At 30.3% G+C, this 14,661-nt stretch overlaps 1 protein-coding gene across 1 annotated transcript in view; it reads left to right on the plus strand.

Moving 5' to 3' along the window:
- The window catches only part of LOC107454741 (processed variable antigen), a gene marked incomplete in the record, with an annotated part of 17,570 nt that continues 2,909 nt past the window's right edge, over window positions 1–14,661 (plus strand). The window contains 2 exon segments of the mRNA XM_071180188.1: window positions 1–226; window positions 9,159–9,264. Coding sequence (XP_071036289.1) covers window positions 182–226; window positions 9,159–9,264 — 151 coding nt within the window.

A 14,661-nucleotide genomic window follows, 5' to 3' on the forward strand; every position in this document is an offset into this window, starting at 1 on the left:
TTTAGGGTCCTATGATGCACAGCTCAAATAGCAATACTAAAATAGTTTTCAGGAAGCAGATTATCACCTAAGAGATAATTCTAGATTCCGGATTCCAACTACTATTTAAGTGAAAGAGTTTTTAAGAATGATGCATATTTATCTATAAGTAACCAAGCTTAAAAAAATTGTAAAATTCAAAATGAAGGTTTTCTTTGCTCTAGCATTCTTTGCTTATGCCCTGACAGTAAGTAAAACATTTGAATTAATTAATTAGCATCATATTCTATTTCTGATACTTAATTAGCTTTTTTAAACAATAAATTATTTATTATGCATTTTTTAAAAGTTAATGAATACATTTGTTAAATTCTTACAAGGAAGAAAATACCAAAATTTAATTATTAAAAAAAAAAAGATTTATTTCGCATTTGCGTTTTTCTCCTATGGCTCGACTATAATACAATACAATTAGTTATTCCTATCATATTTTATAATAAGCTCTAAATTAGCATATTTTTCAAATTTTAAGCGACTTTCTATAGACTTTTATGGAAATTATTCCTATTTTTATAAATTATTTTAACGTAACAGGATGAAAGTTTACTTTGTTCATGCGTTCTAGGATTTAACTAAACTAATACAATTCAATTAGTTATTTTACATTTAATGTCATGTATTTAGCATAATCGGCAATTTTTTTCAACATTAAAAAAGATTTTATACCAAAATTTATTATTGAAAAAAATGATGGCTAAATATTTTCTTGCATTTATTATATTTTCAGTTGATTTTTAATTATCATGTTTTTCTAACTTTAACTTTCCCCACATTTTTCTAAAAATGACTATTTTTTTAAGAAATTAGATTCAAAAAATTTTAAACCAAAACTTTTTTATTACTTAACAGAATGAAAGTTTACTTTGCTCATGCGTTTGTCTGGAATTTAACTATAAGTAATACAATCCAATTACATAGTTGTTATATATTTCCTGTCACTTATTTATCAAAAGTTGCAAAGCTTTTCCAACATTCAATGATTTTCAGTGTATTTTTTTGTACATGAGAAGCATTTTTGCTAAATATATTTAATACTTTTATTCTAAAATTTACTATAAAGTAACAGAATGAAGGCTTACTTTGCTCTTGCGTTTATTAAATTTTATTGTAGGTATTGAGCTAGCATATTTTCTAACTTAAAACGATATTTCATGTAGTTTTCTAAAAATTATAATCATTTCTATGAATTACATTGAAAAATGTTTTAAAACAAAAATTTTTATAATGTAACAGAATAAAGATTTACTTTGCTAACTGATCAATAATGCGAATGAATATAATGTTCTAATGGATGAACATTCATTAAAAAAATTATACAAACCTTTATTTTAAAATAATAGAATTTGACTTACTTTGTTATTGTGTCTATTATATTTTAAAGTACGTTTTTTATTATTATATTTTTCTAATTTTATACGACTTTCAATGCATTTCTCTGAAAATAATAAATGTTTTTAACAATTTTCTACATGAAAATCTTTTGAACCAAAAGTACGTATTGCGTAAAAGAATGACGCGCTACTTTTGCTTTTGCCTTTATCTATAATTTAACTGTAAGTAGTACAATTTATCTAATTTTTTTGTATTTTTATAGTAGGTATTCATTATAATTAGCATTTTTTAACATTAAATGACTTGCCGAGAATTTTTCTGTAAATATGATAAATATTTTGTTAATTATGTTTAAAAGAAATTCACTTCAAATTTTATCATAAAATTTATTATAAACAGAGTAAAAGCCTATTTTGGTCTTTCCTATTTTATTATATTTTCTATTCAGTATAAAATTTGCTAATTTTTCTAACTTTAAGCAATTTTTCATTTTTCGGAAAGTAATAAATATTTTTGTATAATGCATTCAAAAATATCTTAATCTGAAATTAATACAAAGCAACATAACGATGATTTTCTGGTGTTATTTGTTTGTGCTTTCCTTTACTATTCATTTTTAAAATATTCAATTTTATACTTTTAACTGGTTTATTTTGAATATTGAATTTACTTTCCATCCATTTCTTGTAAGCTATAATTATTTTTGTTAATTACATTCAAAACTTTCACAAAGAAATATGATTTCGTTTTTTTTTCTTCGCTCTGAATACAATTAATTCAACTAACTAGAAGAGGGTGAAGCTTAAAAGGAGAATACTAAGTTAATATTTGGAGGCACCACATTCTCGGCAATTTCTTGGAGTAAATAAATACTCTCTTAGAAGCAAATCATAACTTTATTCTCTAAATAAGTTAGCTACTCTCTTTCCACTTAGAAGTTAAAGAGTGCACTTACATTGAAAGGTTTTTTTTCATGTCTCATATTTATTTTCTGTAATAATGATGAAACAGAAACTTTTAGTAAATCAATCGTTGTAATACACATATGAAAGTCTTATATACATTAACGGCAGTGTACCAGATGACAACATTGTAAACAATGCCTAACATTTTTGAACAAATTTTGAAACGTGAGAATTATTACAAAATATTGGCTCATAGCCCCTTCTCACTGCTTTCGCCAACCTTCAGAAATTATTTTCGCAGCTCATTTCCTATTCCCTTGCAATTCGAGTTTGCTACACTCACTCATATATATATATATATATATATATAATTTTCTCCATATCCCTGTACCCATGGTAGGGGAGAGTGGGGTCAATTGTAACATTTTTTATTCAACAATTTTTAACTAACAAAAAGTCCAATATATTATTAGTATTTATTGACAGACGTGTAAAGTAGACTATCCTCTACTAGAAGAAAATATCAATATCAGAAAGCACTCTGTTTTGCGGATATAATCGTGTGGGCTGAAGAAAAGATTATATCTTTTTTTTCCGGTTTTTTTTCCGGTTTTTTAATTAACATTTCATTTTTTTTAATAAAATGTTGTTTGTTATTTTTTTACTTATTATTTCCCATCCCTTTTTTTTCATTTGTCTATAATTTTTCTTTGTTTTATTCTTCATTTTGAACTTCATTTGAACTATATATATATATATATATATTTATATATCAGACATAAAATCTAATATAAAATTATTAATTATTAATGATAAAAAGTGAAAAAAATCCTGTGATTAAATATTTTAAAAATAAAGCAGTCTTTTATAGGTTATTCACAATTGCCTTTAAAAGACTACTTTATTTATATAGTCAGGGTTCCGCTAAAAAAAGGTTCATTATTTAGAGTTCCGTAAAATTGACGGGCTCAGTGATTAAGAGGACGNTCTATATATATATATCAGACATAAAATCTAATATAAAATTATTAATGATTAAAAGTGAAAAAAATCCTGTGATTAAATATTTTAAAAATAAAGTAGTCTTTTATAGGTTATTCACAATTGCCTTTAAAAGACTACTTTATTTATAAAGTCAGGGTTCCGCTAAAAAAAAGGTTCATTATTTAGAGTTCCGTAAAATTGACGGGCTCAGTGATTAAGAGGACGCCATACCTCGGAAGAAAATTTTCCTTGCAAATTCTCTCTCCTTTATTACTAATTTAAAATTTGAAGTGTAGAAAAAATGAGTTCAGACTGACCTAGAAAAAGCCACGAAGTTTCAAATACTGAAAAGAAATTCTCAAAATATCAAAAGGAAAATAAATGATGAGATGATAACTTAGGATAACGCAAAGGAGAAATTCTCTTCTAATAATTTGTTCGTATTTTAATATTTCGAAGCATTTTTTTTCCAGCAATTTAAACTTCATGACTTATTCTAGATTTGCTTGAACATACTTTCCCCTTCTTTTAAATTAGTAATGAAAGAGAAGAAGAATTTGGGACGAAAATTTTCTTCCCTTGTAAAAGATTGCTTGCTTGCTTTCGTATGCCTGTTTAGGCAGAAGGGTGCGATTGTTCTTATTTTCCGGTGGCGCCATCTATGGCCAAGAACTTCTCAACTTCTTCCACACCATACGTCACACCCGTTTATAGGGCGGACCCATTCATACATCCATTCATTCATCCACAGATCGTGATTTTTGACTTGAATCAGAGAACAATCGATCTCCAATCCAGTACCCCCAAGGTATTGCTTTGTTATGGGAACATGGAGGACTTTGCGACTCGACAGATTTAACGTGCATCAGTCACCATTTACTACCACGGGGAGTCTTCGGCCGGTGGGTTTCGAACCCACGAACTCTCGAACATGGGCCCAGTGCTCTACCGACCGGGCTATCCTGGGCCTCTTAAGGCATTGAGCTGTCGTTGTAACGAAATGCTGTTCGATCCCCAGAGGCGGCTTGAAGCTCAAATAAAATTTGTCAAAAAATTGTGGAGCCTCAACCTTCATGACCCCCAGATCTATTGCGGGAATGCTTTTTAATAAAGCTTGACATGTGACCAGGGAATTAAGGGTATAGTGGCATTTTCTGATAAAGGTGAGGAGGGAGTCAAAATATTGAAAACATGAGTGATATTATTAATACTTTTATTATTAATTATTTTATTTTATTATTTTAAATTAATAATAGTAATTGAAAAACTTACTGCTTTACTATGCATATAAATTAAAGAGTAAATGTTTTCAGATCAACGGATTTCGAGAAACGCGTGAAAAGAATAATGTATACATCAAGATTTAAATTCAAACATTCGTTTTTATTAGAAACTAAAAAAAATTTATAGTGATTCAGCATACCAAACGGGGTACGAAACTAATTTGAAAATAAAACACTCATAAATCAAATTTGCATTTGAGTTTCATAAAATGTACTATTTATGGAGGACTCGGGGAATAGATTGCACCCACGCTGTACCTTCTTTATAAAATTTATTTCCAAATAATACATGTGTTGAGAATATTTTTCGAAAAATCATATTTGCTAGGGAAAATGTTCAATTATAGAAGTAATGTTGTATTTTTGAATAATTTTCAATTCCATTTAGCTCAAAGCTGAAAAGAAAGGAAAATATTTAAAAGTAACACGTACTTAAATGAAATTGAAAATTTTATAGAAAGAAAAAAATACTAGAGTAAAAATTAGTTTTTTTTTTAAGAAGTTTTTTATGCATTACGTCTTAATATTAAATACTAATAAATAAACAAATTTCATATAAGATTGGGATTATTTTTGTATGTTTTCTAATAACAAGCAAAAAATAAAATCTTGATAATCAACCAAAGGTTTTAAAGAAAAGGAATAATAAAAAGACATCACATATTAATATCGGTCATACATTGATATTGAAACGAGAAAAAAAAAGCTATAAAAATGCGACAAACCACTATTGACGAAAGCAGATGTACTAAATATCAAACTCTGTTTGATTGCCGAAGAAAAGACAAAGGGTTTGAAAAACAATGATTTAAAACTCCTTTAAATTTCAACTAGCATTCAAACAAAACATGTTTTAATAAATAGTATATAGCACAAAAAAAAAACGAATCAATTTGAATATTTTTTGATCTCAAGATCGGATCATCACTTTCTAGGATTTAATTTTAATGGTTTGAGAAGATAACCTCGAATATTCTAATTAATTAGTGCAGACGATATATAGAATAGTTTCTGAGAAATCAAATTTTAAAAAAATCGTATTTTAAAATTCCATTTCTTTAGATGACTGATTCGCCCGATTTCGCTCCAATTTTATGTTTTGATATGTAAAATTACATTCTTTAAAATGATGTCAAAATTGTACACCTTACATTTCAAAATATTTTTGACTATTACTATTAAATAATAAATATTTACTAAAAAATATTTTTACGTGGATAAAATATATTACGTGGTTTTTCTTTGGATAAGCAAATTTTGTAATTAAGTGCAAAACGTTTTAAATAATTCGCTTAAAAAGTTCCCGAGATATGACGAAATACGTAAAAAGTAAAATAAACATTAAGTGGTCCAAGCTTTGAACCGCTTTCCTGTCCGAACCATTGGGACCATATTTAGAGTGTCAGAATGCCGAATCCACCAAAAAAAAAGGTGTGTTTGATTAGAGAAAGTACGATTTTGTGTTTGATTTCGTAACTTAAAATATCGTTCGCACTAATTATTTAGTATATATGAAGTCACCCCCTTGAACCATTAAGATTGAGAAGAATGCGAAGATCTGATCATAAGAACAAAAATTATCTAGGGTGGTCCGTTTTTTCTTTCGTGCACTGCTCTATTCAATTGCGTTTTAGCAGATTTCGATAGCTTTTTTTTCGTGCTTTAATATTCATTCGCGATGTGTAAAATTTTGACTTAATTTATAAGAAAGATTCTAAAAATATATACTAAATGTGGTCTTTACAGCACACCCTGTATCTAACCAGCGAGTTATTTAACAAACATTGTGTATAAATAAATTATTCGAGATAAATACAACTTATCGAATTCTTGCAAGTGATTTTTAACTTACGCATATCAGAAATAGCAAATATATTCTACTCAGTTTCCTGTGCCCATTGATTCCCTGACTGCATGATCTATAAAATTTTATGCGAAATCAATTTCATGAGTTTTACTATCCTTTAGAAATGCCGAAAAGATTTATCCTACGTTTTCTAGTTTCGAGAGTTGAGGAAATAAACCTATAAAATTCCCACCCTCATAAAATCATCAACACTCTCCAATGGTTTCCATTGGAGTTAATTTCGTTAAAAATATTAAATGAATATTGTTCGGAAAATCAGGAATATAAAACGTAATAAACAGTTTTATTGACATTCATAACTTAGTCAACTATAAAATATTGCTGTATTTACGCTCTAAATTACATGACAGTTAAAATGTTCCGGAAAAAGTAATACTTTGTAATACAAAGTCTTTAATTATAAATAGATTTTTTGTAACAAAAAGTTGAAAAGTTTTATAGGTTTTCAATGTTTATTTTATTTTACATGTAAGAAAATTAATTGCAAAGGTTCCACAATCTTTTTTTACTCATATTTAAAACATAATTAAATATAGTTTAACAAACATTAAAAACAATATTTCAGTAAGTTTTCGCTGCGTTTCAGCACGCATTTCACTATATATGTTTCTTTCAACTTTTTATTTATTCATATACTATTCAAAAAATAGTAACGAATCCTGCATTTCATCATCTCTAAAAATAAATAAAATAAAATTACTTAATAAAAAAATAATAAAAGTAATAATTACAAAAAAATATTAATTTTAATTAATTAATAATTATTATTATTATATAACATTATTGATTATTCTTATTTATTGATCAAATTATTTCCTATAAGTCATAAATGCAATTAATAATCCTCATGAATTTATTCATGATTGAATTAAATCATAAGTAATCATGATGAATTCAAATAATCATTAGTTTAAATCCAAAGTAAAATGACAACTTAATACGTAAAGATTACGTTTCTTTCGCATCCTCGAGCCAAAACTTGTCCTAAACAGTGACTCCACAGTCCTACTTGAAATAGTCATACCTCGTTACCATAGTCACCGACACGGGTCCAGAGGAATAGCTTGGGGAGTTCTTACTTTAGACAAACTATAGGTGAATTATTGTCATCCCAACAATGATATGACAGACAGAAGCCTGATTCGAACCCTGGATCTCTCTAGTATGAGGCCAACTCCCTAACCAGGTCGATCAGCCTATTTCGTCAGTCTTGTTACGCTCATCTATTCTTCATTCACACTAGCTATCTCCCACAATGCACTGCAATGAGGTTTCGAGTTGAGAAACCATTTTCGTCATGTATTTGAAAGATCGCGTTTCATCACAAATCACGCGATTTTGTGATGAAATGATTGAACGAAATACGAAAGATTGCAGAAACGTCAAAAGTGAGAAACTGATTTCTGAGAGTGCATCGAAATACAGTCAATTGATACTCTGAAAAGTACAGATGCGGCCTCAAGTAAAATAAATAAAGCTTTAAACAATCGGGATAATAAAAAAAAACACTTAATGATTTATACCCATTTCGCCCAGCACTAAACGGCTCTATTCATCGATTTTGAAAGGAGCTGAATTGGTAGAAGTTAAATAATAGACACCATTTTAAAACGAAAATTATTATTTTATTGAATTTAAACTTTTTAAAAAATCGTTCCAACGTTCAACTACGATATCGGTACTTTCAACTACCGAATGGTGCAAATTTGCTGAAATTAATAAGGATTTAAATTGAACCGTTCAAGTTGAACCACAGTGTCATGTAATCAAGATTGAGGTTTGCGATAATATCGTTCAACTTAGCATCACCTTAAAATCAGTCCTCGCATTGAAAAGATTTTGAATAAAATTGAATTTAAAGTCGTTCCCACCAAGCAAACAGACTAAATTTTCGCAACCTTACAGACACTATTGGTGATATTAATAGCTGGGGATATTTATCAAATTTTTCGTTTGTAGGGTCTTGCATATATTGGTCGAATTGCCGACCAGGTGGCCGAGTGGTTAGCGTGCCAGACTGCGGAGAAATTGGCTGCGGGTTCAAATCCTGCTCAGGGAATGAATGTTTCTTTCTCGTTCTGTGTCCTATCTCTTTTGTGTGAATGTGACCCGCCCTATAAACGGGTTTGTGGTTGTGTGACGTGAGCGACGCTGCTCCACCGCCGTGGCTTCGCCACAGGTACCAACCGGATAACGAGAAGAGAGTAGCAGTTCTGGCATTCCTATGGCCAATGGGACAAACCCCAAGTGCCCGCCATAAAAAAATAATAAATAAATAAATGAAGTTTTAAAAAAATATTGGTCAAATTACACGTAAATTTCGATTTAAAGAACATAAAAGATATGTTTAACATAGGGATATTAAACGATCTTCCATCACTCAACCGAGTTTGACTTCAAATCACAGGTTTGAGTTTTCCTCTGCTAAAAACATTCAACACTACTCTTCATCCACCGAACTTGATTTCTGAGACTCATTCCGCATTTTGAAAAATTCTAGCAATTTAGTTAATGATCTTTCTAGTATCCCATCCTTTCCCACTAGTTTCTTATCTCCCTTATATTATTATATCGTTCGTCAGTCCCAAGTAGTTAAACCTCCTAGCACCTGTTTGTCTCGTTACTTTTCTACAGTCATTTGTTGTTTAGACACAAAGGAACTTTCTTGTTTATAGAGGGGAATGTATACTACGCCATTTTTGAGTTTTATTTGTGTTTATTAACGTTGTTTTACTTTATTCGTTTTAGGTAGCTTCGGCTGGGCGATGCCTCGAACAAGCGGAATGTGATGATAGCCATTGTTGCGCAGGTCTTCCCTTTTTTGGTGGAATTTGTAGACCACACACACCAGAAGGTAATTTGTTATTTTTTTTAAATTATTTTCCTAATAAATGTGCCTCTTTGTCAAATTGTTATCATCTTTTACTAAAACTTTCTACAAAATTTCATTTTAAAAAAAGGTTTAAAAACTGTTTCTAAATGCTACAATTCCTTACTTTTTACGAATAAACATTGCATTAAAATACATTACAGTACCACTATTGAGCAAATATATTATTATCATTTTTTTTAGTATTAGGATATCGTTTTAAAATTCAAAAAAAGAAAAATAAAGGTTAAAAAAATAGCACGAATGATTCTAGAAGCTGTTTTAACCTATCACATTTGTTATTTCAGATTTTAAATTATAACATCTGAAAAATCTACTCTTGAACTTTCGAAAATGCCATGAAATGTTTCGAAATGCCTAAAAATAAACAAAAAGGCGACGACCAATTGTGTAAAACCTCACTAAGTTGTAGAAAAATGTGTTCCTTTTTTCCTTCCAAGTAGCTCTCAAACACAGAAAAATTTTGATCTGCAGTAGAAATATTACAATACACATTGCCTTTGAATTTTCAATAAATGCAGAAAAAGTACGAAAAGGCAGCAGTACTACCCTAGTAGCATATATCTCAAAAACAATATCGTTAAAAACACAGCTTCGAACCGTACCGTAATATTGTATAAAATAAAAATGAACCCTTATTATAACGATCGCAAAAAGATATTGTTTGATATTGTAGAAAAACGTTGTGGAATGTACGAACGTTATCGAAAATTTCTCCTTATAGGGAAAAATTTGTTTACTTAAACCATTTAGCTATACCACTTACATGGAATCTTTTTTTATATATATTTTAAATACGATTCTGTACTAAAATTATGTAAAAATATTTATTAATGTGTCTCGGTTTATACTGTGATCAATAGTTGCAATTAGTGGAGAAAATGAAACGCGCAACAAGTAGCAAAACTATTGTAGTCCCTATTTTTTACGTAGTTAGTAGAGTAGTGTTCTAGTGTTTAAAAAAATGTTGAGTAGCGAGTAGTGTGCTGCGAAAAACAGTAATTTTTGGCGGAGCCTGGCACCTAATTTTAACGTTAGTTTAGTAAAGAAACAAGGTTCAAACACAACTAATTTTTCGAAACTGATTGGTGCAAATCTTCGATGCACGCAAAGAGAATAACTCATGCAGCCGAGCGTTAATGAGAATCATGCTACTGTTTCAGAGCAAACAAGTTTTTGTTCATAAAGTTTGCGACACCTTCATATGTGAATGTACACGTTAATGAAACATTAATGTTATTTTAATGGAAGGAAACTTATTTTCATAGTAATTTTTGAAGTACTTTATTTCTAATAAGAAAAAAAATTAAACACTTACAAAAATAGCACATAACATACTTGAAAACTTCGTATCATTTCTTAAATTAAATATTCGCTGTCGAGAAAGTCATAAAAAGTTGATTGTTGTTGTTGTAGTTAATATACGTCGCACTAAAACTGCACAATGGGCTATTGGCGACGGTCTGGCAAACATCCCTGGAGGATGATCCGAAGACATGCCATCACAATTTTGATTCTTTGCAGAGGGGATGGCACCCCGCTTCGGTAGCCCGACGACGTGCACGCGAAGTCGAGCACTTTACGGTAGCACAGTTTAACGAGGACCCATACCGCACACCCCCGGTCCCTACGCAGGCTGACCCAAGTGGTCACCCACCCGCACACTGACCGCAGCCAGTGATGCTTGACTTCGGTGATCTGCTGGGAGCCGTGTCTTAACGATCCTGCGGGACCATAAAAAGTTGAAGGCTAAAAAAAAAATTTCGTAAAAACTGGTTTAAAATAACAAACTGGCTCATGTAAAAATGATCAAATATTTCGTAATAATTCTTCATGTTTAAATCAGCCAATTTTTTTTATCATTCAAAACCATTTTGAACATGGGTGTAAATTAAGTTCTCCAGCAAAGTTCACCTCCTAAAAGGTAGTGAAATAATGATATTTCGGAAATAGTTGTAGTTAACTACATTTGTAAGAAAATAGTTACAGTTGTAATTAACTATAATAAGAAAAGTAGTTTTTATTTTTTTATCACTGATTATACTAAAAATCCTATCAAGTGGCATTCTGTTGCATTTTGCTCATGGATGGTTGATCGTGCAAAGCTAAGCACAGATGACACTTGGGGTTAAAATCCATCGCAAGACTTCCGGGTTACTATTTTAAATTGATTTTTTACGCCTAAGCTTAAAAAAGCGCACCATCCAATATTATTATACTTGTAGTGCTTTAAATAGAACGCTTTCCTTCAACCTAACTTCCAACGAAACAAACAACAATGTGAATTCGGAAGACTACGCAATCTTACTATGGATACTGTCCAAAAAATAACAAACGGCGCTATTTTACACAAATATAGCCAAATAAGGGATAACACTAAAATCATGGCAAACCTTACTCTTTTTATGCTGTGACATTAAATGTTGTGTTGTTAAGTTTGTTTTAGGTCCACGACCTGTTAAGAGTTTATAAATTACAGAAAACTCTTATGAATGGTAAAATTTTACGCGTAAACTTAAACACAATATCAAACCTTCCTAGAATATCAAGCCTGTTCACTCATCCTAGCATAATTCCGATACTGAAAATATTTTTTTGAGTTCTTACAAAGACAGTTAACACTGCTTTTCGAAGCTTTATCGCAAAGGAAAATAAGAAAAAAATCCATAGTTCAAGTGCTTTACACTTGATGCAATGCTATAATTTTAAACTATATATATAATCTTGCCGTGAAGAATTATCTGGGTCTTAGAACGGACAAATAATTTAAAAATTATTAAACTTTTTTTAAAAACTTCCAATTTGGCGACATTTTTCCACCTAGATGAAAATTATCAAAATCACTGTCTCATTCTCAGTTCTTGTAAATTTTTATGAGCCCAGCTAATGAAGCATTGGAGTAAGTTTTTCAATATTAAAAAATTAAACCACAAACGCCTTGCATTTTCTCAGAACTGTGGTTTTTCTCCATATTGACGTTTTGCGCCATTTAAAAAAAAAAAATTCGTAAACAGCGCTGACTTTAGATAGACCAAACTTGACCTAGCAGTCATGTGTAACAGTTGGAAACTTATTATTCGCAAAAATGCATCATTTCATATTACGACGGAGCCTTCAAAAAACCGCAGTGGAATTAAAATGCGAACTCCTTTTTCTTTCCAGTTTAAATCAATATTCCTACAAAAAGTTAATTGAAAATGACGAATACTCCCACTTCCTAAACAACCTACATATCATGTAACACTAAACTAATTGTAGATCATAACAGGGGAAAAAATATGCCATTCTAAACAATTCGTTTTCCCAAATGTCGATTGTCTTTTTTTCTTCTGAAAATGTTTTACAAAATATTTTTAACAATTAAATAACTGAATAATTGAGAGATTTGCTTTGTGTTCAGACATAAAGTGTATTTACAATGAAAAAATAATAATAATACGCATTTTCATTGTATTGGGAATTATTTGAATTAGTCTGTGTGGGTACGGGCACCCCCGCTGTTTACATTAATACAATAGAGGCTCTTTCTATAGGCTGTTTATAATAAAGGATGTCCAACAAAAAATATTCAAAAATATGTTTAGATAATATTTGAATTAATATGAAACAATAAGGCGAACATTTTAAGCAAATTTCCAGATTGTTCTGATAGATAAATATTATGGGAAACAATATTAAAATAGTGATGCATATGTTTACAAATGCAAGACGTTTCGTTTCCCCAGCGTAGGTAAGTATTGTGAAAGTACTTTTTAAATACTGGGATGAAATAAAAACACAACTTTACAGATTTTTTTTTAAACATAAATCTATATATATTATAAGTTTTTTCACAATGACTACCCACATATATATATTTAGAATCCTAGTCAAAATGAAGTCAAACTTAATATTAAAGTAAGGTTAAAAAAAAAAAAAAAAAAAAAAAAAAAAAAAAAAAAAAAAAAAAAAANAAAAAAAAAAAAAAAAAAAAAAAAAAAAAAAAAAAAAAAAACTGTTAGATTGTTGGCTAAAGGTCAAAGGCATTTTGAAAATTGACTTTCAACTCCTGCCTTTTTCCGCACTCAAACAGGTTTTGTTGCTCTTGGTCACCTTTCTAAACAGTTATACGTCAGATTTAGATAGCATTTTCGTTTTGTGTTTTCCACACATACACATTAATTCGCAATGTCTACTATATAAATTTTTCCTACTTTTTTTTACTCAGATCTTATCTATATATTAAGGGTGGTGATCACAGATCACGCAAACAGTGTGTGTTGTAATCGCCCCCTTCTCCGTCCCTCCTACCACAGAAAGGATTGTTTAGATTTAGATGCCAAATTTTATTTTTTCTTCTTCTAAATATAAATTTGATACCTCTAATGAGCCTACAGTTTACAACCTGTGCATGTACAAGATATCCCATAACCATCACCTCATTTGTTTTCCCCAGCAATCAAACAGGCTTCATGGTTCCAGCCATGACTTCGTTACAAGGTTGGCGAGGCGTTGGGCTCATGTCCAAGAGGTCGTGAGTTCAATCAAGCCGGCCGAAGATTCACCGTGTTGTAAATGGTGACGGTGCACATTCAATCAGCCCGGTCATAAAGTTCTCCATGTTCCTATAACAAATCATACCTTTGGGGATGCTGAATTGGAGATGGGTCGTTCTCTGGTTCAGGTCAAAATTATGATCAGTGGATGAATGAATAGATGTATGATTGGGCTTGCCCTGTAAAAGGGTTGTGATGTGTGTGTGTGGCTAAGTCGTATTTTTGGCCATTGATGCCATCACTGAAAAACAAGAAACGCAAACTCTGCCTTAAATTTGCTTGGTTTCATCAAGCAGGCTTGCTGATTGGCAAATGGAATTCGAAACAACCCCAACAATTTCTTTATGTGGTTTGTTAGATTTCTATACCACTTTTATTTTTATTTTTTACATCTCTTAAATATTAATTTGTGACCTCTAATGAGCATATTGTTTAATTCATTTTTGATTGAGATTTCAAAAATATATTTTAAGAACAATAACTCCAAAACAACATGCAAACGTAAATCATTGAAAATTTTAACATTGTGATAAACTTGATTATTTAAAATATATTATCACACATAATTGCAAAAGATAGTTTTATTATAAAATAACTAAAATCTATACATATATTTCTCTTACACGGCACCAAAAAATAGCCTCATTACAACTCCCCGAATGGCAACGTTAGAAAATCGACCAATGATTGCTGCTAAAAATGTCACATGGCAAATCTAGTTGAGGTGGCTCAACATATAGCGCTTTTAAAAACGGAAACAATAACCAGAGTGAGCATTATCAGGTTGTTCAATTCAGATTCATGCCCTAAAAACATGATAATATTT

The sequence above is a fragment of the Parasteatoda tepidariorum genome, chromosome 4, assembly GCF_043381705.1.
Source record: "Parasteatoda tepidariorum isolate YZ-2023 chromosome 4, CAS_Ptep_4.0, whole genome shotgun sequence".
In the NCBI taxonomy this organism is placed as follows: domain Eukaryota; kingdom Metazoa; phylum Arthropoda; class Arachnida; order Araneae; family Theridiidae; genus Parasteatoda; species Parasteatoda tepidariorum.